This window comes from Nannospalax galili, unplaced genomic scaffold (assembly GCF_000622305.1).
Source record: "Nannospalax galili isolate Female #2095 unplaced genomic scaffold, S.galili_v1.0 scaffold169, whole genome shotgun sequence".
Lineage (NCBI taxonomy): Eukaryota > Metazoa > Chordata > Mammalia > Rodentia > Spalacidae > Nannospalax > Nannospalax galili.
The window spans coordinates 3,565,042-3,588,569 of record NW_008360327.1 but is presented as its reverse complement, the minus strand read 5'-3'; the positions used below and the strand labels follow the sequence as shown (position 1 = coordinate 3,588,569).

The following is a 23,528-nucleotide window of genomic DNA, read 5'->3' as shown; positions in this document are numbered from 1 at the left end:
AGGCAATATGCATTGGCTATGCTGATGGGGAAGGCCACTGGGGGAAAGTGGAGATTGGGAGGTAAGAAAAAGCTTTCAAAGCATAGGGACAACTCAAGCAAAATGGGGAGTCAGACATGGCATGGTGTTGAAGCAGTTCCAAGTTACTGGGGCATGAAGGAAGCGGTGGCATGTGGACAGTGGGACAGAGAGAATGCCCTACGCTGGGTAGAGGGAGCAGAGGTGAGAGTAACAGGAGTTGGCACTGAAGGGACCGAGCATGGTGCTGGGCTCCTGGTACTGCAGAGCATGGCTGGCTGCTTTCACCTATCTTACCACTGCCCTCTCATGGCTGAAGCCTGGCCCAGCCTTTCCAAACAAGTGTCTCCCCAGTGATTCCCAAGGATCACTGCATCAGGAACATCTGGGGAGCTATTTAAATAAATACCCATGCTGAACATTACCTGACCCTACTGACCCACAAGCTCAGGGAAGGAGACTAGAATTTTAAGCAAAGTCTTTAGGCAACTTTTCCAACTCTCTAGATCTTTTTCAAACACACACCATACCCATGCCCCCCACCCCATTCAACATTTACTCGTGTGTTGCTGTTTGCTTGCTGAGGACTTGTCTGAACTATTTGCAAGCTGCAAACAGTACAGTTCTTCACCCTAAACACCCCTGAAGAACTTGAGTTTTGTCTCTTCCATACCCTCACATTTAGTAATACCACCTTATATTCAGATTTTCCCAACTGTCCCCAAACTGTCCTCTTGAGCTTGTTTCTGACCAAGATCCACCTGATTCTGAGGCCAGCTGAAGGTTGAGATTTGCTCTCTGTGGTGCCTGACTTCGGTCACTGCTACCAACCTGGTGATCTTCACTGCAGTATCTGTAGTATGCTGTAGGCTTCTTGAAAATTAAACCAGCATCATTCCTCAGGGAAATGGCTTATTCCCTCTATCAGTGGGTGAGGGGCATGCTGAGGGGAGTGGCCTCCTCCTTTAACAGTCTACATGTAGTACCTAGGCAGTCTATTGTTCGGCTTCCAGAAAGAGCAGCTGCTCCAAAGGGGGAATGGGGAATACGATGGAACAGCATATGACCATCCCCTCTGAGCTATCTCCAAGATCTGGAAGGGACTGAGACCCCTGTCCTCCCATCTAACCTTCTCTGATCACAGACTCAGGCTGTCACTGGCAAGCAAAGACCAGAGACACAAGCAATAGGCTGAGTCTGCACACTTGGGACTCAACTCCCCTCTGGTGGGCCCAGGAGTCAAAGAGACTGGAGATGACTCAGAAGAGACAGTGCTTTCAAGAGAATGGATTTCCCAGTGTTGTACAGGATGCAGGGCTGAAGCCTTCCATTTCTTTGAACATGACTATGCTTCTGAGCCATTTCCAACCCTTAAGCCCTGTGTTTCTATCTAGAAAAAGAAGCTGATCACACACAAGGCTAGGGAGATACACCCCATACCCAGAAGGCCCTTTCCTTGGTGAAGCACAAATGCTAATCCTAAATGGAATCTAAAGACCTCATCTAAGACCAGATGTGTCTTAAAAATGGTCATAAACATCATTGCTAAGGAGGAACTCTCTAGTATGCCAGCACTGAAGGCAGATGTTCACAGAAGACCCTGAGCAAACTGGGGGCCCAGGCTCCACTGGCAGCTCTGGCCTCCCAGTGCTCCACGCACTCCTGCTCACATGGACCTTGGGAGCCTTTGTACAGCTTTTGTGGTTCTCTTCATACAGACATCAAGGGACCTTCTGATTTGATGGTCTAATCCTACCCATAAGTCTTAAACCCTGCATTATAAAAATTCTCTTTGTACCTAGAGGTCTTGTCATTGTGATGAAACATCACAGAATAAAGATCTTTATCCATTACAAATTTCCTAAAAATTTTCTTAATGTGATTTATGTATGAAAAGGCCTGTCAGCCAGCTTTCTAAAAACAATGAGACAGGCTCACCAGGAGTAAATTACAATGTAGTTTATTTGCAGAATTTTATTTAGCTAATTCTCAATTCTTCCTGTTTCTCACCATTATATAAAAAGCCATCCTTTGTACAAACATGAAAAATATTAAACAATGAATAAGAAGTAAATATTGCGGTTAATGACCAAAATAAAGTGGTTTCTAAAGGTCACTCTAGATTCATGGGAAGAGCTGAATACACCACTGTGCTTATCTCCAATATAAATAAACTCTCTCGGTGCTCAGTGATATTATATGATATATTGAAACATGTTATAATCAACATTTCTTAGCAAATTCATTATTCCAAAACAGTAGTTTAATTTTTTTCAAGTTACTCTCATCAGGAACCTATACAGCTTAAAGGAAACTATGAGCAATCATGTGACCAGCTCCCGGACACATGACTTTAGACACATGAGACTTGCTCTAGCACAGGAGCTTCCTGGTAGAGCAGAACTGTTAGTTCAGGGCCTGGCTAAGTCAAGAGCTTTACCTAACACAACCCAGAGTAAATGAAAGATCACAGAAGGGGAACACCTTGACTTTTAAGGCAGTAAGTCTATTTCCCCAAAATTATAGTCTCCATTTTGCTTAATAAAAGTTAACTGACCAGAAAAATGGCCAGCTGCTACCTCAAAATAAGCCATAAAGTTAGCCCACAAGGAAGAGCAGAGTAGAACAGGATGATCATTAGGCCTCTCACAGGTATGCGATGAGCCTAGACTTGGGCAGTGACTGGTACGAAACAGGCCTGGAGCCTAAACTCACCGCTAGGTTAATGTGACAACTACAGGACACAACTCCCAAGTGTGTTATCAAAGTGCACTGCACTGCCAGGGCCACAGGAACATGACACCTCCACAGTAGGCCCTAGAATAGGGCAACAAAGACCCCAAAGCAAGGATACACTCTTTCAGCACCTGTAAGTGCCAACTGAAACCTGTGCCAAGATGGCTCATTTGTCTCATCCTAGTCCTGGCTCTGCTGATCCTTGGGGCAGCAGTGTGGAGTGATCTGGGCACTTCTCCCCAAAGGCAGTCTTACTGGACATTATGGTGGAAAAGGACTAAGGATTCTGGGCATTTAGTCTAGAGAGGACTAAGTGGTGGGAGCAGGTGAGATGGGACCAGAAGGGGAAATGTCTTGAGGTATACTGAGGGGAGCAAGAGGACAGTCCCTGCCTGGATACTCCAGGCAGATCCATGACCGAAAGGCAATGTGACCGGGAGGCATGCTGACTTGATATAAAGTGGAACCACAGAGGGACCTAGCATAGCCTAGGCGGGCCCAGCAGGGGACTCTGGGACACTGGCCTGGTGCAGGAGAGGCCAAGGATCCCCACTGAGTGAAGGGCTTGAGCTATGTAATGTGCCCTCTGACTCTACATGTCTATGATTCTAGACATTCGCTTCCTGCTCCAGAAGAAACAACTTTTTGGAGAAGCAGAGGCACTTTCACTAAGACCAAAACTCTACTCTTCTTGTTCCCAGGAAGCAACTGAATCTTTATTAGAGCTGATGCCACCACACAAGAAGGCCTGGAGCATCCAACAGTCCACCTTCCACTATGCTCAGGCCTTAGTCTTGCCTGATTCCAAAAAAGGATGTGAAGTGCACATTGCCATCTCTAAAGGTCAAGGATTTTCCAAGCAAAGGCTGGTTCTCCTTCAAGTAGGGGGTAGGCCAACCGTCTGCAGCCTTCTGTCCTTATAACTATTTCAGTATCTCTAAAGCTTTTAGCCTGTGCTTCACACAACAATCTAAGATGAGTAACTGACACTAAACACGAAAAAAGAGAAAGGAGGCACTGCAACTGACCACTGCTGAAAGCCAAGTTACAGTGCCAAATTAATTTAATATCAGGCATAAAAATGTACAACTAACAAATGAAGTACTTTAAAGTTAGTGTGAGATCCCTATAATTCAAATTCATATCAGTTATACTCAAAAATTGATTTTATTTTTATAATTTTTACAGACAAAAATTACAAATATTATAAACTTCCAAAATTAACAGATTAATCATATTTTCATTAAAATGTACACACTATCACTCAAAAATTTCACATCCTAGGATATTGGTAATTTCATTCTCCTCAAAAAAAAAAAAAAAAAAACAACACACAAAATATTTCCCTGTCACAAAACCATCGCTGCCCAATCAGCCCATTCAGCTGTCTATAGTTTCTAAAATTTTCTTATACATAGAATGTGAAGATAACAGATTTTGAACATGGAGAAAAGCAAAAACAAAGAAAACGGAGACACGGCCCCATAAAATGACTCTGTGCCCTACAGAATTCAGCCACAGAACATTGACATTTCATGTCCATGAGGCAGCGTTTTCTAATGAGATGTTCCTGCAAGCTCCCAACTGTGTGGGAAGCACTCCAAAAGGATGTGTGTGAAAAGACACTAACTATATACCCCATCTTTACTGAAAGCTCTTGGTGGTCATCCAGAGATCTGTAGGTAGATACTCTTGGGCTATAAACAACCCATAAAAACAAAGACATGTTATAAGCTGAACAAACAAAACCCATTTTGATCCAGTTTGAGGATTATGAATCTACTGACAGAAATCAACAGAACAAGGCAATGTGGCAGACAGGCTTTGGCAATGAATTGTTAACAGTGACAGAAGGCACAAATCTACTCACAAAAAGTCAAACTTCTAAAATTCCCCTGACCTGGCCCAGTTTCCATGGACAAGACTTACAACAGGTCCACAAATTTCATCTGAATTTAAATATGGAAGGAAGAAACAAGGAAGGAATGGAGAACAAAGCCCTCAGTGCACCCTGACAAGTGAGACCAGCAGACAGCAAACCTGACATAGAGTTGGGAACTTCTATATAGACAGGGCCAATAAAGTGATGTGACTGAGGGGACCCAAGGGAACTGAGAGATTCTGGGAGCTGCAGAGTTAGCCCTGTCTGCACTCTTACTACATGGACCAAATAAGACACATCTGTACACAACACGCTTGTCACAGCATGTCAGGCTGCCACCCCAACTCAGACAGGTGCTCTTCCAGAGGACATGCAGCTGGAAAAAGATGTATCATCATGTCTGTTGTCCACTACAGTCGGGGTTCAGTGGCCATGTCTTGAGCATGACTAATTTTCATTCAGCTTCTTTGTTTAGTTTTGTTTATTGAGAAAGAGGCCTCACATATTCTCAGACATGTAATCCTCCTGCTTCAGCAACGTGCATGCTTGGACTACAGATGTGCACCACCACGCATGGACTTAATTCAGCATTGTTATCTCCATTCTGAGAGAAGTAACATAATACTTTTAAGCTAGTGTGCTTCCCCATATGACTCCCAAAGTGGTCAGATCTGGCTTAAGAGTTGACTCTCAAACAAAGCGAGAGCCATAAGTGGAGACAGACCAACAACTCTCTATGAAGGTCTTAGGAGATTGACTGGGACACTCTGCAACTCTGAGTGGCCCTGTACCAGTGGAACTTGGTTGCACTTGTGGAAAAAAATAAAAACTAAAACGTCCCTGGAAAGTAACAGATAAACACACATACAACTTCTATCTAATGCCTCCCCACTTGCACCTCGTCAACTACTTCCTGGACAAACCAAGCTCTGCAGTGAAAATGAACAAAGGTAGTTGTGCAACAGCAAAATTAATGTAAACATAAATAGCAACAGGGTTTTTCAAGGGTTTTGGCATCACTATCGTATGTTATCCAAATAATGCACTTCTGGATAGAGATAGTTAACAAGAAGAGCCAAGCAGCCTTTCCCATCTTGAAGACAATGGCCTGGATGCTTTATAAACTGGGCAGCTTGTAATATCTGATCCTGGTATTCAATATACTGCTTACTCAGTGTCATGGATTCAAGAGCAGCCAGTGCCTAAAAGACATGAAATACAAGAGGGTTAATGCCATGAATGCACACCACCTGCCTGGCACAGGTACAGCACATCTGCCATCATTACGTGTCCCACTGGGAGGAAAGCCCCCTAATACCAAAGGCAGGAGCCCAGAGGCAGGCTTCAGGTAGCACAACCAAGAGGAGGCTGCAACACAACGTCTCTGCTTTTGCAGCCTTCTCTCTATTATACTGTTACTTCCCAAGCCTTCCTTATCAAGAGCCAGCAGCAGCCAGGGTGGGGTTACTGCTCTCTTCTCAGCCACCACCGCCATTTCCCTTGCCCGCCTTGTCCTTGTTTTCCCTGGTCCCACTAGTGGGGTCCTCCCCACAAGATCCCCACCCCCTCTCCTCTCAAAGCCCAACAGAAACAAAAGGCACCAAGTACATCACAGTAAGGTGAAAGCTTTGTGACTGGCTGTGGGTTTGTTAAAACTACATGGGAAAATGCAAGAGTGAAATTCTAAACAAAGTAGCTGCTAAGTGCCACTGTGAGAAAATAAGGTGGCTAAAGCAGCCAACAAAGAACACAGGACAAGTTCCTCCCAATTCTACATAAAAAACAGCAAGGAACTGAGGGAAGAAAGAATTCCCATGCAGCCCTTTTCAACGGAAAAACAAAATCATCATTCTCCAGCTCTGTAACATTGATTTCTCCTTCCTTTATTGCAAGGGAAGGGGAGGAAAAGAGATGGTACATGGAGAAAACAACAATCCCAAACTGATCTTGGAAGGAGGGAAGCTTTGTTTTCCAAGTGTCCAAGCTCACCCACCTCCAAGGTTCTGAAGATGAGCTCTTCCCTAGGGGCACACCCACAATACATGGAGCACCCTACTCCCTCTCCCAAGTTTGAGAACCCCTGACACTAAAGAAAATTTATTAAAAAATGGAATTTGCTTGGCTTAGAATACAAAGAGGGGGATTTGTTTTTTAGTATGGTAAATAAAGTGGAAGCTTATAAACCAGGCAATGAGCAGAACTTAGTGTTGAAAAATTTAAAAACATGGCATTCTGAGTTAGGAGCCGAGTTAGGAGCTGGGAGCTGAGTTAGGAGTTATATGAATGAACAGGGTTCAATCTAAGAACAGGAACCAATGGGGTCAGGCACTGCCAGAATCTTAGTGTCGATCTCTCTCCCTATTCTGTTTTAAAATTTTACCCTCAAATGATCTGTTGAGTTAGTCTAGGATTAGTCATTTTATAACAAGAGGGCCTTTTGAAATTTGAAAATCCTAAGGGCAAGTATGCAAGGGACATGCAGGGAACCAGCATTTTAAGTCTAATGGAATAGGGCCCATGTGACCTGTGGCCACAACTAAAGCAGGGTCCTGATGCTCTGGTCTAGGGCCCCAGGAGAACTGAGGACTCAAATATATCATAAAATGAATCTCACTGATCTCCCAGTCTGCCCACAGAAGGCTCATCTGCCCATCTGTACAGCTTCACAGAAGGCATTAAGGGACTCTTAACAGTGAGTGACAAGTACCAGGAGTCTCATATTCTGAGGTCCCTGTGAAGAATCTGCCAGTTGTACTAACTGATTCTCACTCTTAATAACTAAGACCTCACACTGCATGTGGCTGGCTCAGACACTACTAGCTGCAAAGGAAAAGCAGTTAAGTAGTTACCATATACAGAGACATCCCACAGAGTGGAATGAGGGAACAGCCTGATCTCTCTCCCCTCCTCCCCCCCTCCCTCCCTCTCTCTGTTTACTCATTCACAAGACCAGGACTGTAATTGCTGCTAGAGGAAGAAATGAGTAAAAACTTTTAACTTACTAATATTAAGAGAGCTGTAACTCACAGCAGTGCCTGATATGTAGCAAGCACTCAAGAACGGCAAGTACTGTTTCATGTGTGTGGCTCCATACCTGGCCAGCTGTCTGATAGATGAAAACCCAAGTTACAGGAATGGGACCACTGACACATGTTGTCCATGTTTTTAGTATACATGGTAACTTCTAATGGCTACTATTTTGCTGATATTCAAGCACCTACCCACAGTGGTCAATCTTCAGCCTTATAGAACAGTAAACCACTGCTTTGGCTCCAAGGAAAAGCTCAGCCAATTGTCACCCATGTCAACTGAGCCATCATCTGTACAGTGCCAGCCCTGGCATGAGGAACCACACTGGTCACACTCACCAAGACCAAATTCAATCCTAGACTACCCTTATCTCTTCATTGCTCTAGGTGAGTATCAATAAAAACTGGTTCAAAAATCTGAGATGGGCACATGTAACCATTTTCCATCAGGTATAGGGAACCCTGTGCTGCTGCAGAGCATCATGTCATGAGGTGTACAGGCTAGAGCCGCCACCTCTCCTCTGAGGAAGGTACACTAGAACACACTTCCAATCCTTAAGCCTTTTACTGACCTGCTGAGCTTTGGGAGTCAGATATATTTCAGAGCTAGGCTTCAGACGAATCTGGTCTTCTGTAGGCACCTGAACTGACAGGAAGGCAGCCATCCCTCGAGCAACCACTCGGAACCTTGGGTGTCAGTAGGTCAGAAGTGAGTGACTATTAACATGAACATTTTAAAATAAACACCCTATTTCCTATTTTAAAAGAAAACAATATAAATCAATTTCTAGACCTTCTCTGTAGTTAGCCTCTTCAGGAAAATCCAACTTTAATCTTTCCATGGTTAGTAAAAAAATATGTACCTATTCAGATTTGAGAAAGAAGTATAGGTAAAGATGTGGATAGCTGGTGATGGGACTGTAACTAGTGTAGGCACTATAGAAAATAATTCTACATGACCCAGCAATCCCATTCCTACTGAAAACACAAAGATTTGTGCATGAATGTCCACAGCAGCATTTTCTGTAACAGCAACAAAGGCTAAAGCAATCCAAATGCCCACGAGCTGATGAAATGTGGTAGATCCACTCCTGAGTGCATCACTCAGCCATATAAAGGAATGAAGGGATGGAGCTCAGTGACAGAGTACTTGCCTAGCATGCATGAGTTTCATCCTCAGCATCACAAAAATATAAATAAAGATAAAGGAACTGCTGACACATGCTATAGCAGAGATGAACTTTAGAAACATATACGCTAAAAGAGAGGAGACAGCAGGAGCCACATATTATATAATTCCATTTTTATAAATGCCCTAAGAAGGATTTAAACAGTCATTAACAGTTGCCAGAGACTAGGGGGAGAAGAATATGGAGGTGACTGGTGCATATAGGGCTTCCTGTGGGGGTGATGAAAATATGGGGCTGGAGAGATGGCTCAGTGGATAAGAGCACTAACTGCTCTTACAGAGGACCCAGGTTCAATTCCCAACACCCACATGGCAGCTAACAACTGTCTGTAACTCCAGTTCCAGGGGAATCAGACACCCTCTTTTGGCCTCCAGCAGGCACTTCACAGCACTTAGGTACATGCAGGCAATGCATTCATATGCATAAAATAAAAGTAATGAATTTTTTTAAGAAAAAAGAAAAATATTCTGGAGGTAGTGATGGCTATAATATTGCTAATGTCTAAATGTCACTGAATTATACATATTAAAATGGTCATATATTTTTCATACTTAAAAACTAAAAAGGAAAAGCACTTGATTCAAGCAAAAGATGTGTAAGTCAAATTTAGGTCAAACTAAGACTACTGTCCTGCCATATTCTACCATAAACAAAGAAAAATTAGGTCATCTGGTCTTAGATGCTGTTCCCAAGTTTATAATAACACAGGACTGAAGACGCCAGCATGATATAAGACCAACACTGACAAGGATTTGAAAAGAAAACCATGATCTAGGCTAGGGTCTAGCTCAGTAGAAGACGATGCTTAGCATGAGGAAGGGGGAGGTGATGGGGAGGGGAGAGGGTGGGAAGGAGGGAGGAAATGAAACCATAACATAAGCAAGTACCCTGAGATAGAATGGGAGGCTGCTGGCAAATTCTTTCATGCCTTGGGATTTTAAGTCACAAAACCTGGACTTATTCTCATTACTTCTTTTACCAACTGGCCCTAACCCATCATGACGACTTAACATTTCACTACACTGAGTCCCTCACAGGCTCTGAATTTCCCTGAACTCATAGCATTGCATGGGGATTGTGTGCCCCACAAATGAAGGAGAGGACTGAGGTACTTTAACCTAACATTATTGGCTTAAAACCAAAAAAAAAGGAGTGCAGTCAAGTTGCAGTGTCAAATACAACAAGAGGTATTTATTGTTTGACCTTTGAAATAAAGTTTTAAAGCAAGAAAAAATAAACGTTGTGTTTTTAGTATATAAAGACATGATTGGTCTGTTTTTTGTTTCTCTTCATCTTTCTGGAAAACCTATACCCTAAGTTAAAAGCCCTATTCCAGTGTCACACCTATAACAGGGACAATTGTCTGAGAAGAATGGTATAGCTGCTTCCTCACCTGTTAGACAAGGGTGACTTCCGGCCCAACCCAATTGCCCCTAGAATCCCAGAGCTGAGCCTCTCCTCAGCCACAAGGCTCTGTCTGCTCTGGAGCATGAGCAGGATCCGGATGACAGACTCTGTAAGGACTGAGTCATTCTGCTCCATCTGAGTCAGGGACAGTTGCAGGACTTGATGCCACCACAGAAACAGCTTTGCCTCATCCTGTGTAGAGCTGGGGAAGAGCCGGAGCAAATGAATTATAAGTAGTTTCCCCACTCCCATTTAACTGAAAGTCGTATTTGAATTTTAAGGAAAGGAGACATTTAGACATTTTTTTTAATTGGAAATTCTTATTCTTTATTCTAATTTCAAAATATTATGTGCTTTAAAAAAATTTCCAACATGTCTTTTTTGTATCACACTCCTAAAATGAACAAGATAGACATTTTTTTAAAACCTAGGCTAGCCAGCAAATGGCTCAGTAGGTAAAGGCTCTTGCCACCTAGTCTAACAACCTGATTTCAATCCTTAGGACTCACATGGTGGAAGGAGAGAATGGACTCCCACAAGATGTTCTGACCTCCTCACACATACCATGGTGTACGCGCATGCACACACACACACACACACACACACACACAAATAAATGCATAAATATATAAATAATTAAAATTAAAGAAAATAAAAATTAGGTTACTATGTGTCAGCAAAATGTTAATGTTAAAAAGCAATGGCATTTCAGCTAGCTACCATTTACTGAATATGACTACATGCCAGATGCTGGGCTTCATGCTCTTTTAATCTCCTGCTTATAAGAAAACTGAAGTTTGGTGCTTCAAAATACTTGTGTAAGGAAATTTAAAAACCTGCTCAGAAAACTTGAAAGCCCTGTTTGATTCTTATGTACCACTGAACATTGTGCTCTTAAATATACACTTACCTAAACCCTAAATTCCAAGTAAAGCAAACCCAAGTTTGGTAAAGCTGTCAAGAGGAAGCATACCTTGGGTATACCTGCTCCAGCCACTTGCTTAGGATGAGAAGAACTTTCATTTCGTTCCTTAGAGTTTGTTCACTATTTAAGCACTGAAGCAGGTAGACATAGAGAGTCAAGTAGCTGCCCAAGGCTAGACACTCCTGCAGAAACTCTTCTATGGTGAGCTCAGGAACTTGAAGGGACACCAGAATGGGGCCCCATCCTAAATTTTGATTGAGGGAGCCTAAGAAAAGAACACCAAGAAGAGATATCAAGATATAAGCAAGTTCACAACAACCCTGACAAATGCTTTCACTTTAGCTCCACATAAGACATTTCTCACAGTTGGCCCTATAGGCCAGAAACATGAGCAGTACCCTGAAGTTTAGACTGGAAAGCCTTCATGCCACTAGACTAGAGAGGGTTAAAAAGGTGGCTGTGTATCTATAAGCCACCTTTTTCATCACACAACCACCAGTAATATATATAGGGTCATCTAATGAACACTTACACTATTCCAAGAAAAGTAACTCAATCTCTAATTCAATCTCTCATGAGCATTTGCTAAAATGCAGTTCATATTTCAGTGAAGCCTGTTTTGATTTTTAATGACAAAGAAATTTGAATCAGAAGTATTATCTTAATGGTTCTCAACTCTTCGGGAGAGTGAAAGTGGTGCATGGGGATGTAAACAGTACCTTCACAGTGGCCGTGGCTGCTGGTAACTGAACAGGGCAGATGGCTAGATATGGGCACTTCCTAGAACCTCACTCTGTCCTTTCTCTCCTGTATCTATAGTACTATGCATATCTGAATATCAGAGTTGAGAGGAGCCATTCTGGGCAGTCCTTAATCCTACCAGGCTGTCTCCAGACTCTGAGTTTGGAGGGGAGTAAGAAAGAAAAAAGGATGGAGACAGGAGAAAAGGTTTCTTTGAAAACTCCTTTCATCAAAAATGATAGGGGAGAAATTAATAGCATAGGTCATTATTATATAGATTCTGGTTTATAGCATTTTTTAAAACTATGACTTTGCTATCATAAACAAGGTTGGTTTGATACTCTAAAACCAATGTAAATCGAATTAGAGCTTTTCTCTCTTGAAATTAGAATGGTATGGTCCCAGAGTCTGGAGAGCTAGCCCCTGATGACAGGCTTTCATCTTTCCTAGGAAAGAGCAATGCAAAGAGAAGAAACAATGATGTCCTCTTACTTTCCTTGAAGTACGCAGCGATACAGGCTTCTGTTGTCTCTGCCATGTGGCGGACTGAAGCCAGGCTTTGGCAGGCTGCTGTTAAAAGGGGCAAAACCACCAGTCCATGCACTTTTTGGCCAATCCAGGTCCGGATACTGCCACCAAGAAACTCTGCTGTTGGAATAGTTGCATTGTTCATCATCATCAGGACTTCCATGAAGAGGCTACTGAGTGCCATGTGGCGGGTCTGCCTATCCATTTCTAAAGGGAAATACAGACATACGCTCAGAATGCTGGCACAGGGACATGAATGTCCTAAAAACAACAATGCTTCAATCTTAGCTGCTCTCTAATAGATTCCACAATCCTAGTGTCTGATTGCAAGGGATCAGAAGAAAGGTACCAATGGTACTTGGTTTTTATGTTAGGATGTGACATACAAATATACTTAGAGGAAAATTAGGAACTTCTTCAAGTTCCTTGGTTAGTTTGAAAGAAAACCTTAATAACTAGTCATATACAGAGCTGATGTGTCTTATCTATCAGAATATGGGTCTTTATCTTCCAACTTTTGCTCATAGAAAATCAACCACATAGATCTTAGACATCAGTCATTTGGTAAACCAATTAGCAACAATAACCTCCCTCCCCATCACTGCCAACACCTCTAGGGCAATTTATACAAGATAAAGATTACTTAAAATTAAACATAAAGCTGGGCCTGGTGGTGCACGCCTGTGGTCCCAGCACTTGGGAGACAGAGGCAGGCAGATGTCTGTGAGTTCAAGGCCAGCCTGGTCTACATAGTGAGTTCCAGGCCAGCTGGGGCTACAGGGAGACCCTGTTTCAAAAAGACACCCCCCCAAAAAATTAAATATAAAACACAATGGTAAGACAGACCCCTTCCTAACAGCAGCTGTTTTATTTATTTAATTTATTCTAGTTTTTAAATAAGTAGATAGACTGGTAATATCAATGGGTCTTTTAATACAAAAGTAGAGGTGCAAAGAAAATAGAATACAAGAAGAAAATGAAAAAAATCATTTTACAAGAACTGTCGTGAGTCAGAGAAGGTCACTGAGGTAGACTACTTCACTTTCCAAAACAGAAAATTGGATTTACTGAGTGAACAGGAACAACTTTTGCTAACTATTTTTAGCTATCTTGAATAAGAGGCTTTCCCTCTTCTCACATAGGACTCTGCTTATGTCCATGGGAAGGGTAAGAAGAACTTAGGAAGTCCTACTGACTATACTTACTGAAAAATTTCACTGATTATATCATGTGAAACAGACCTAATGTTACTTGAAAAACTACTGTCAAGTAAGAACTTAAAAAGAAAAAACCTTGAGCATGATATCAACTGCCTATGTGTATTTTCCATGTATTCCTGAATATATAGATTCTTGATAATAAAGGCCTCATCTCAATTTCAAATGAATAGTAATAGCATTTATTTTATTTATTTATTTTTGTCTTTTTGAGACAGGGTCTCCCTGTAGCCCCAGCTGGCTTGGAACTCACTATGTAGATCAGACTGGCCTTGAATTCACAGAGATCTGCCTGCCTCTTCATCTAGAATGCTGGGATTAAAGGCATGCACCACAACGCCCAGCAGTAATAGCAATTTTAATTTAGGATGAACCTTGTAGCAGATGTAAGCCTGCCTCATCCCCTACTGCTCATCAACAAGGCCAACAGATGTTTTCCCCCAGACCAGATCTGATTCTATTACTCTTCCAATTCTTTCCACAACACGCTTCCCCAGGGTGCTACTATTACTCAACTATCATAGTCACACAAAACCAATTCTAGCCATTTCTCTAACAGTGATTATTGATTTTAAAATTTTTTATTTTTTACATGTATTTTTATTTATATGACTATTTGCCTGCATGTAAGTGCACCGCAAGTGTGCAGTGACCATGGAGGCCAGAAGAGGGCATCGGATCCCCTGGAACTACAGACAGACAGTTGTTAGCTTCCATGTGGGTGATGGGAACTGAACCCACCAGTACTCCTAACTACTAAACCATCTCTGTAGCCCTGATTACTGGTTTTTAATTCCTTTTTGTTGTGGTCTTTTTTCTTTTTAATTAAAACATTTTATTTATTATTTTTATGTGTATGCATGTATCGCCTGCATGTAGGTAAGTGCGCCCATGTCATGCAATGCCTGTGGAGGACAAAAGAGGCTGTTGGAGCCCCTGGAACTGGAGTTGGTGACAGTTGTTAGCTGCCATGTGGGTGCTGGAATTCAAACCCGGGTCTTCTGCAAGAACAGTGTTCTTAACCGCTGAGCCGTCTCTCCAGTCCCTTTGTTGTTTGCTTACTTTGCACTCTCTAGATAGTATGAGTTCTTACTTCAACAGCTTAAGGATCAGCTTTACTTACCAATTTTCAAAACAGATTGCTTTCCCTTCCATAGACATCAGCAAAACACCAAGCCAAAACAGCCTGCTGGCTCTGCTCTTCTCACATAAGAGCACGTTTATCCCGAGTTCACCTGTGGCTTACACAGGATCTCCTTTAGGCTCCCATCTCAGGCAGGCCTGGGCCTTATCAGCTCCCTCTAGACCTAAGAAGGTTTAGGTGGAAACCAACCTCAGTACTCCATCTACCTTTATAGGTTTTTTCTTTTACTTTGTTTATGGCCTCAGGTTTCCTTATCCTTTTGCCACTCTGCTGATACCAAGTTCTAGTCAGCATTCTTGGTTTTCTCTCCCCAAGTTTTCTCTCCCCAAATTTTAACACTGCTGCCTGCCCCCAGGGCTGTTTCATGCTGTCCAGACCACTGACTGTGGATCAAGAAGGACATGATCTTGTCCATCTGCCTCAGCTCACAGTGCCTAATACAGAAGGAATTCACGAGCTGCATGAATATGTGCTTTTCACTGGTCACTTACCAGGTGGGTTAAAGACAATGATATCATCTAAGAGCTTAGACATTTCCTGTTCTAGGACTGTGAAGGTGATTTTTCCATTTTGTTCCAGAGTGCTGAGAAACTGAACCATCTGATGAGTGAAAGCTTGGCATTTTGGAACTATATCCTGACAAACAAACAAAAATCATTCAAGTGAATCTCAGCAAGGAATGTTAGCTTAATATTCCCAGGGAGCACAGCTCTGAACAATTTAGGACAAGGTGAAGAAGAGAGACCAGAAGCCACAGGAAGACCCCATCCAAGTGGCTCAGGGCATATGTCTAGGAATATGCAAACCTTTGCTAACACAGAGACTATAATGCCCAGGTTCCACAAAACTGCACTAATAACAACATTAACTGGATAGTGAGTACTTTCCCAGAACTTTTCCAAAAAGTTTCATGTTCATTGTCTAACTCAACCTCACAATACTTCGAGGTAAGGAATTATCGATTCATCAGAGAGAGCGCTAAGGGCCTGCCAAAGGTCAGAATGGCAGTGAGGTGAATCTTCAGTTCATCAGACCTCCAGCTCATTCTCATCAGCCTGCCTGCTACTCTGCTGCCTGTAGCATTCAGATTTCAAGACCATCCCACTGCTAGCCTCAACCCTTCTGACCTATAGTTAACAGGTGACACTGAGTAAATGAAGGCTTACCAAATGAGGAAAGTCAAACCAAAGGCTCCAAGAGGCCAAGATGAGTGCACAATGATGCACAGCTTTCTCTGCTGAGGAAGTCGGGAGATTCAAGGCAAGCCTCAGAAGCATATATGCTACTTGGAGTCCTGAAGAGCGCCCCACCCCCAACTTTCAAACTACTCTCACAACTTACAAGATGTTTCCGGCCATCAGTAGGAATAGAAAGTCCTGCAGACACTTTCAGGAGCTTCACAATCAATTCAGCAGAAGATTCTTTTCCCAGGATAATGGATGGAGGGTAATGACTGCTAAAATAACCCAGAACGCTCTGGTACGACACAATGTCCACAAGATGCCACGAGAGTGAGCTTGTCTGACCAAGGAGACTAAATAAAGGGGAATCCTAAAAATGGAACACAGGCTGTTTTAAGTTACTTCCCCAGAAATAATGTGTCTCTAACTAGTTTATAGGAAAAGCATGAATATAGTTATGATAAGCATTGAACAGTTAAGATGCCATGTAAGTACCTACTCAAGGTAGCATCAAGAGAAAGCAATAACCAAAGTGGTGGCAAAGTATATTAAGATTTAAAAGATTTCTGAGACCAATTTTTAAAGGAACTCTGCTCTGGTGTCACACAGCAACAATGCCATCAAGAAGCACAGAACAGTCAGAGCTAAGAATTAATAAGACATAAGTAAAATTGATTAATATATTCTATTTCTGTGGGGTTCTCTTGATTATTTAGAACTAGACTGTGGGCTATCCAGGAAAGCAGGCTTGTGGCTAAAGGCCCCTCTCATGTGCCCAGCATCTACTCATACTGACAGGCCTGGGGGAAAAATCTGAAAACATCAGCTAGTGAGAAGCTAAGAAGGCTGATCAAGGGCTCCCCAAACTTACCATTTGGTCTACTAGTTGAACTTCCTTTCCCAGTAAAATCATCATGAAAAGGAGGCAGACAATCATGTTCTGGGTTTCAGGGAGGGGACTAGGGTTCCAGGTATCCGACAGCACACTAACCCAGTTGACTTCACAGAGTACAGACCCTAAAAACAAGAAACAACTCTTGGGGCTTCCTCGTTCCACCTGAAAGAAAACAAATGAAAATCAGTGTCTTGCTTTAGCAGTTTGTTTTGTCTTTAGTATGAAAATAAGTCAGTGTTTCATAAGTTACATTTTAAAAAAGAGTACTTTTCCCTCTGATATAAATGTCCATCCATAATCCTACCTTACAAAAACAGAGATTTAACAGTGTCATAACTTCCTTTCAGGCCTAGTATATAGGTCCATTTTTTAGCTTGCCTATTTATTTGGATTTCATTGTCTATTAAATAATTTTAAACAAAAGAATGGCCTTCCCTAACCCCAGCCAGGAGGAGATTCCTTGCCATGGAGCTATTGGAGCTGCAGAAGAGTGTGAAAAGCTCAGGTGAGCAGGAATAGGAGGAAAGTTGAGCTCTACTAGACAACAGTTTCCAAACTTTGATGCACATCAGAACCGGTGCTGCCACCCAAGAGTTGATTTCCCAAGGGTGAGTTGGGAGCAAGAATGTTCAAGTTCCCAGGTGATGCACACATTGATGTCCTTGGAGAATTACTACACTAGGGTATATAATAGCAATACAACCTTTAAATGTAATGTTGTACTGTAAATGTCTCCATATTACTGGTCTTTATGTTCAAATTCTAGTCGGAGGTTTTTCTTGGGGGTATACTATAAATTATATAACCAATCTGGAAGTTACATTTTATGAGCCTATTTCAACATTTCTAATTTGCTTGAAATAAAATTGGGCTGTCATAAATTTTTCTTTTCAAGATGAGTATTAAAAGCTCTACTCATAAAATCATGATGAATGGAGTCTAGTGGTGATTCACTTCTACTAATTCTTCTCCCTCTTAAAAAACAATTCTTCATATTATTTTATAATCTGTTCTCAAGCCTTACCAATCAGCCTTGCAAAAGAGGCATATTTTACTATGCTAATGAGACACAGAAAGTTTTAAAAAGATTCCTAGCTTCTGGGCAGGTCAGGACTATCTATCCCTAAAAAAAAAAAAAAAACCCTTAAAGACAGAGTCTACATCATCCCTTGTCAGATTGTTCCACTATTTAATTAGTCTTAAGGCAGCCCTCTCACTTAGTTAAAATGCTGCATTACAGGTGTTTAAGCCAACTTTCTCCCACAGGTTCATAATGCTGATTAACAATCCACTACTAAATAGGATCAACTTCCTTGGACCTCAACTACAGAGGAGTGGCTGCCAAAAGCAGCATGGGTGGGGCTTCACAAAAACACCAAAAGACTCCAGAACATTCTCCTTATCATAAACAACTGTTTTACTGATCATAAATAATTACAGATCTGTATCAATTAAAGCACTTAAAGTGAGTCAACAATAAATGTGACATTAAAAGAAAACACAAATGAAATGACTAATGAACAAATGAACTGAAACTATTGTAAAAAGCCATGCCAAGATTACTAAGGGATTTCTAAAATAGAAAAAAGAACAACAGCTCCTCCTCGATTTAACTCCCACTGAGGCACCTATAACTGCTACTTTCACTGTAAAGACTCACACACTCATTTCTTGGCACTTTCTAAGACGGTTATGACGTCCCATCAGTTGTTATATATCTCCCATCTAATTTGCATAAATAAAAAAATTTTAAGCTTGAATACTAATTCACATTTTGCTTTCACTGGATATTTCACAACAAGTAGTTTTAATGACACTATCCTAGAAAAATAAACACTAAGACTGAGCAAGACCCAGTATTTATTTCTAAAGACAGAACTTTATTTCTAAAACTAGGAGATAACCAACATTAAAGACAAAGTCTCTGAGCTTTAAAACTGGCCTAAGAGCTGTTTTCAAATCATCCATCAACAAACACAACACGTGATCTCCATGGGCTGCTGCTTTGTATCAGGGAGGCAACAGGGAATGTGTGCATACACAACCTGTGCAGAACAATCACAGGGAGTAGGCCCCTCACTTCCTAAAGGTAGTTCGCTCTAGGCTGTGGCATGAAGGTGTGAGGAGGGGCACCAGCAAAAAGTGAACCTTGAAGAAGGCCTCCATGAGTGTCTGATCAGGATGCAGGTCCTTCCACTGGAGTTTCTGGTATGCACTATGAAAAGCGAACAGGATGAACTCTGGCATCTTGGGTGCTGTGCATGCTTCACAATAATGCATCAGGTGTAACCGCAGGGCTCCTTCATCACCTGGCAACAGCTTGTCTAGAATTTCAAAAGAAAATACAGCTCAAGACATTTAGTTTCGTTTTAAAAGGAGGAGGAGAAGAAGAAAGAAAAAAGGAAAGAAAGAAAGAGAGAGAAAGAAAGAAAAATAGAAAAGTTAACACAAATTTGAATTGAAAGTCTAAAATCAAAGATTCTCAATATTTACTCAATGCCAAGATTTTCAGTTTCATGGGAGGGGACCCTAGCAGATTAATAATAAAAGCCAGCATTTCACTTACTTGTATAACAGGAGACAGTAAGGTACTCAGCTTTTTTCCTTCAAAACTTCTTCTCGGCCTTTTCACCATCACCACCATCACCCCCCCACCCCACCCCCATACTCAATCTTACTCATTTAGTGCCTCTTTCATTGAGCACTTTTGAGGAATTCAACACTCCTCAAAAAAAAATGTTACATACATTTCTCAATTCTTTAAAAAGGTACATGAAAAAATGCTAAGCAGCACTAAGCATTACAGATATGCAAATTAAAATTAAAACCATGATGAAGGATGGTGAGATGGCTCAGTGGGCAAAGGTGCTTGCTGCCAAGCCTGACAACAGTAATTTGACCCCTGGACCCATATGATGGAAGAGAACCAAGTTTCACATGTTGTCCTCTGATCCCCACACATGTCCTGTGGCACGCTTGTATGCACATATGTATGCACATTCACTCTCACACACAGTAAAATAAATGTTTTTTAAAAATTTTAAACCATATCTGTTAGAATTCCTTTTATTAAAAAGATGATGGGTTGGGGACTGAGAGGATGACTCAGTGGGTAAAGTGCTTGCTATGAAAACCTGAGTTCAGATTCCCAGAACCCAGAACCAGAATCAGGCATGGCAATATGCACCTGTAGCCCTGGACTGGAGGTGGAGGAAAGCAGGTCTCTGGAGCTTGGAGCTTGCTGGCCAGCCAGTCTAGCCAAAATGGTGAGCATCGGTAAGAGACTTTGTTTAAAAAAAAAGAGAGAGATGTACACAGCTGACACTGACCTCTGAGCACACTTGCACCCCCTCCCCCAAACACACATACACAAAAAGTACAAAGATGGAAGTGTTAGAGACAATGAATACATAGAAAAAATAACTCTTATGTATTACTGGGGGCTGGTTGTAAATTAGTATGGCCATTGTGGAAAACTGTACAGAAGTTTCTCAAAAAGAAAAGAAAAAAAAAAACAGGGCTAGGCAATATTAATAAAGGGGTTGCAAATTTTCCATATCTAAACAACTCAGGGAGACTACATGACAAAAAAGGAGGGCTGGAGAGATGACTCAGTGGTTAAGAGCACTGGCTACTCTTGTGAGGACCTGGGTTCAGGTCCCACATGGTGGCTAAAAAACAGTCTATAACTTCAGTTCTAGAGGATCTGACACCTGCTTCTGAACTCCAAAGGCACCAGGCATGCACTTACATACAAGAGGGTAAACACATTCATATGCATAAAATAAAATGAATAAATTTTTTTTAAAGAAGACTCAGGGGCTGGGGAGATGGCTCAGCAGTTAAGAGCACAGACTGCTCTTGCAAAGGACCCAGGTTCGGTTCCCAGCACCCACATGGCGGCTACGAACCGTCTTTGACTCCAGTTCCAGGGGAGTCCGATGCCCTCTTCTGACCTCTGCAGCATTGCACAGCACGGGTGCACTCACATACATGCAGGCAATGCACTCATACACATAAAATAAAAATAATAAATAAAAAAATGTATTAAAAAAATCTTTTAAAAAAAGCTTCAAATTTATCAGGGGCCTTTCTTCGGTCACAGTTTCTTTGCCTACCAATTAATATTAAAAGAGGAACACACAGATAAAAGCATGACTGAATGACTAAGGAAGGTAAAATGAACGCTAGCCAGACATGATGTCTTCCTACCTTTAAAATTCTCATGCAGTAAGTCAACACAGTCAGTGAACAGCTGCACAATGCTGGAGGCCACCACAGCATCACTCTCTAGCCAGGGGTAATGTCGCTGTTGGCTACTTTAAAGAAAAGAAATACGTGCTTAGAAATGAAGATGCACAAAGTTGAGTTGAGTAACTATGCATTTTCATTTCCAGGAACTAAGTCTGAGAAAATCCTGTGCTAAGTAGTATAACACATTTATGCCAGTTCAAAGGCTGTAAATTCCTGGAGGGAAATGGTAGCACATAACATAAACCATAAAAGTTCACTTCTCGTCTTACCCTTATTCCAGTACAATTAAGATTCTGAAGTATGTTAATCTAAATAGCCCTTAAATGGCTGAGAATATTAGCTTAATGGTACAGCAATTGTCTAGCATTCACAACTATGTTCAATCCCCACTATGTGTGTGGGAGAGGGATATAGTTCAAAGGACACTATCAAGAAAAGAAAAATAACCCTTAAATTGACATCTCTTTATATTCAATGCCTTATACCTTAAGGTGGTTTCAACAAAAAAATTAATTACATGTGGTTTTAGGATTTATTTTATTTTTATGTGTCTTTGTGTGTGCATGTGCATGCAGGTGCCCAGAGAGGACAGAGACTGTTGGATCCCTTGAAGCTGGAGTCACAGGCAGTTGCAAGCCACCCTACATGGGTGTTGGGAGCCAAACTCTAGTCCTCTTTCCAGAAGAATAGCAAGTACACTTAACCACTCAATCATCTTCCCAGACCCACGTTTATTTTACTTGAGTGTGTGTGTGTGTGTGTCTGTGTGCGCGCGCGCGCACACGTGCACGCACACGCGTGCATGCATGTGGGTATGCATGTAGAGGTCATAACACAATTTAGTCAGTTCTCCCCTAACATTTGGGTTCCAGGGATTGAACTTGAGTCTTCAGGATTAGAGGCAAGCACTTTTACCCACTGAACCATCTTACCAGATCAACAAAAAATTTCTCTACCCAAAACATTAAAAAAAATTAAGAGGCCAGGCGTGGTGGTGCATGCCTTTAATCCCAGCACTTGGGAGGCAGAGGCAGGTGGATCTTTGTGAGTTCAAGGCCAGCCTGGTCTACATAGAGAGTTCCAGGCCAGCTGGAGCTACAGGAAGACCTTGTCTCAAAAAAACCATATATATATTTATATAACAAAAGCCTCAAAATTAACACAGGAAGGGGCTAGAGATGGCTCAGTGGTTAAGAGCACTGGCTGTTCTTGCAGAAGACCCAGGTTCAAATCCCAGCACCCACATGGTGGATAACAACTGTCCGTAACTCCAATTCCAGGGGATCCAACGCCCCCTTTGTCCTCCATGGGCATTGTATGACACAGGTGTACTTACATACATGCAGGCATAACATTCATAAAATAAAAATAAATAAATAAAAAATAAACACAGGAAATAACCAAAGAACTTCTAGTGAGTTCCAGGACAGCTGGGGCTACAGGGAGACCCTGTCTCAAAAAGACCAAAAAAAATTTTTTTATTTATATGTATGTGTGCATGTCTGAATGTTCAATGTGTGTGTGGGGTGCCTATTGAGGCCAGAATAGGGTGTTAGATCCCCTGGAGTTTGAGTAGGTAATTGTAGGCCACCCAATATGGATGCTGGGAATTGAACTCCAATCTTCTGTAATAGCAGCAAGCACTTTCAACTGCTCAGCCATTTCTCTAGCCCCTCACCCCAAAGAACTTCTTCATATGAACTTCTGAGTCTTAGCTAGACAGTTCACTATCAAAATAAGTTCCATTAATTCTTAGAAATCAACAAATTTCCAAGCTTGCACTGTGGCCAGTCTATATACAATAACTACAAAATCTTGAAGCTTACACATTATTCAAGGATAGCTCTCTAGCAAAATAAAGACCTAGAGCCTTTCAGATTGTCTCTAAGGGCTCAAGAAGCATGGGTTAATGCAAAGAACCTTGAGACAAAGACCTAAGCCCTGGTCCAGCTTTGGTTGTAACCAACCAGCTGAAAGACTTGAGTAAGATATTCATATGAGTCTGGGGATCAAATTCAAGCTTTTGAAGACATTTTATTTCACATGTGATAAAGCCAGACATGTGAAATCAGCATGACCTATACCAAATATTAGAACTTTAAATAAATTTCAAGGAAATCTGAGTATTTAAAAACTATTTACCTTTCACTGTCCTCTAAAACCAGGATCCATGGTCTAAACAGCTGAATGACCAGTGAATGTAGAGATCTCAGCACTGAAATAGTACAATTGTTAGAACTAAGAAATGAGCTTATCCCATTACTAATATCATTAGTAATATTTTATAGAAAATCTACTCTTCACTACTTGTACACAAGCCTATGTTGATACAGAAACAGCATGCTTAGTATAACTGTATGTTTGCATTCTCATTTGCTATA

The 23,528-nt window shown here is 41.6% G+C and overlaps 1 protein-coding gene across 1 annotated transcript in view; it reads right to left on the bottom strand.

The window, feature by feature from the left end:
- Window positions 1-5,644: 5,644 nt before the first annotated feature.
- Window positions 5,645-23,528, bottom strand: part of Epg5 (ectopic P-granules autophagy protein 5 homolog) — a 134,241-nt gene continuing 116,357 nt past the window's right edge. Inside the window, exons 34-44 of the mRNA XM_008825915.3 lie at window positions 23,290-23,362; window positions 21,106-21,212; window positions 19,042-19,217; window positions 16,870-17,055; window positions 16,159-16,368; window positions 15,309-15,453; window positions 12,421-12,663; window positions 11,236-11,452; window positions 10,249-10,464; window positions 8,238-8,352; window positions 5,645-5,838 (exon numbers count right to left, since the gene is read on the bottom strand). Coding sequence (XP_008824137.1) covers window positions 5,656-5,838; window positions 8,238-8,352; window positions 10,249-10,464; window positions 11,236-11,452; window positions 12,421-12,663; window positions 15,309-15,453; window positions 16,159-16,368; window positions 16,870-17,055; window positions 19,042-19,217; window positions 21,106-21,212; window positions 23,290-23,362 — 1,871 coding nt within the window. The 3' untranslated portion in view covers window positions 5,645-5,655. The remainder of the gene's footprint in view (window positions 5,839-8,237; window positions 8,353-10,248; window positions 10,465-11,235; window positions 11,453-12,420; window positions 12,664-15,308; window positions 15,454-16,158; window positions 16,369-16,869; window positions 17,056-19,041; window positions 19,218-21,105; window positions 21,213-23,289; window positions 23,363-23,528) is intronic.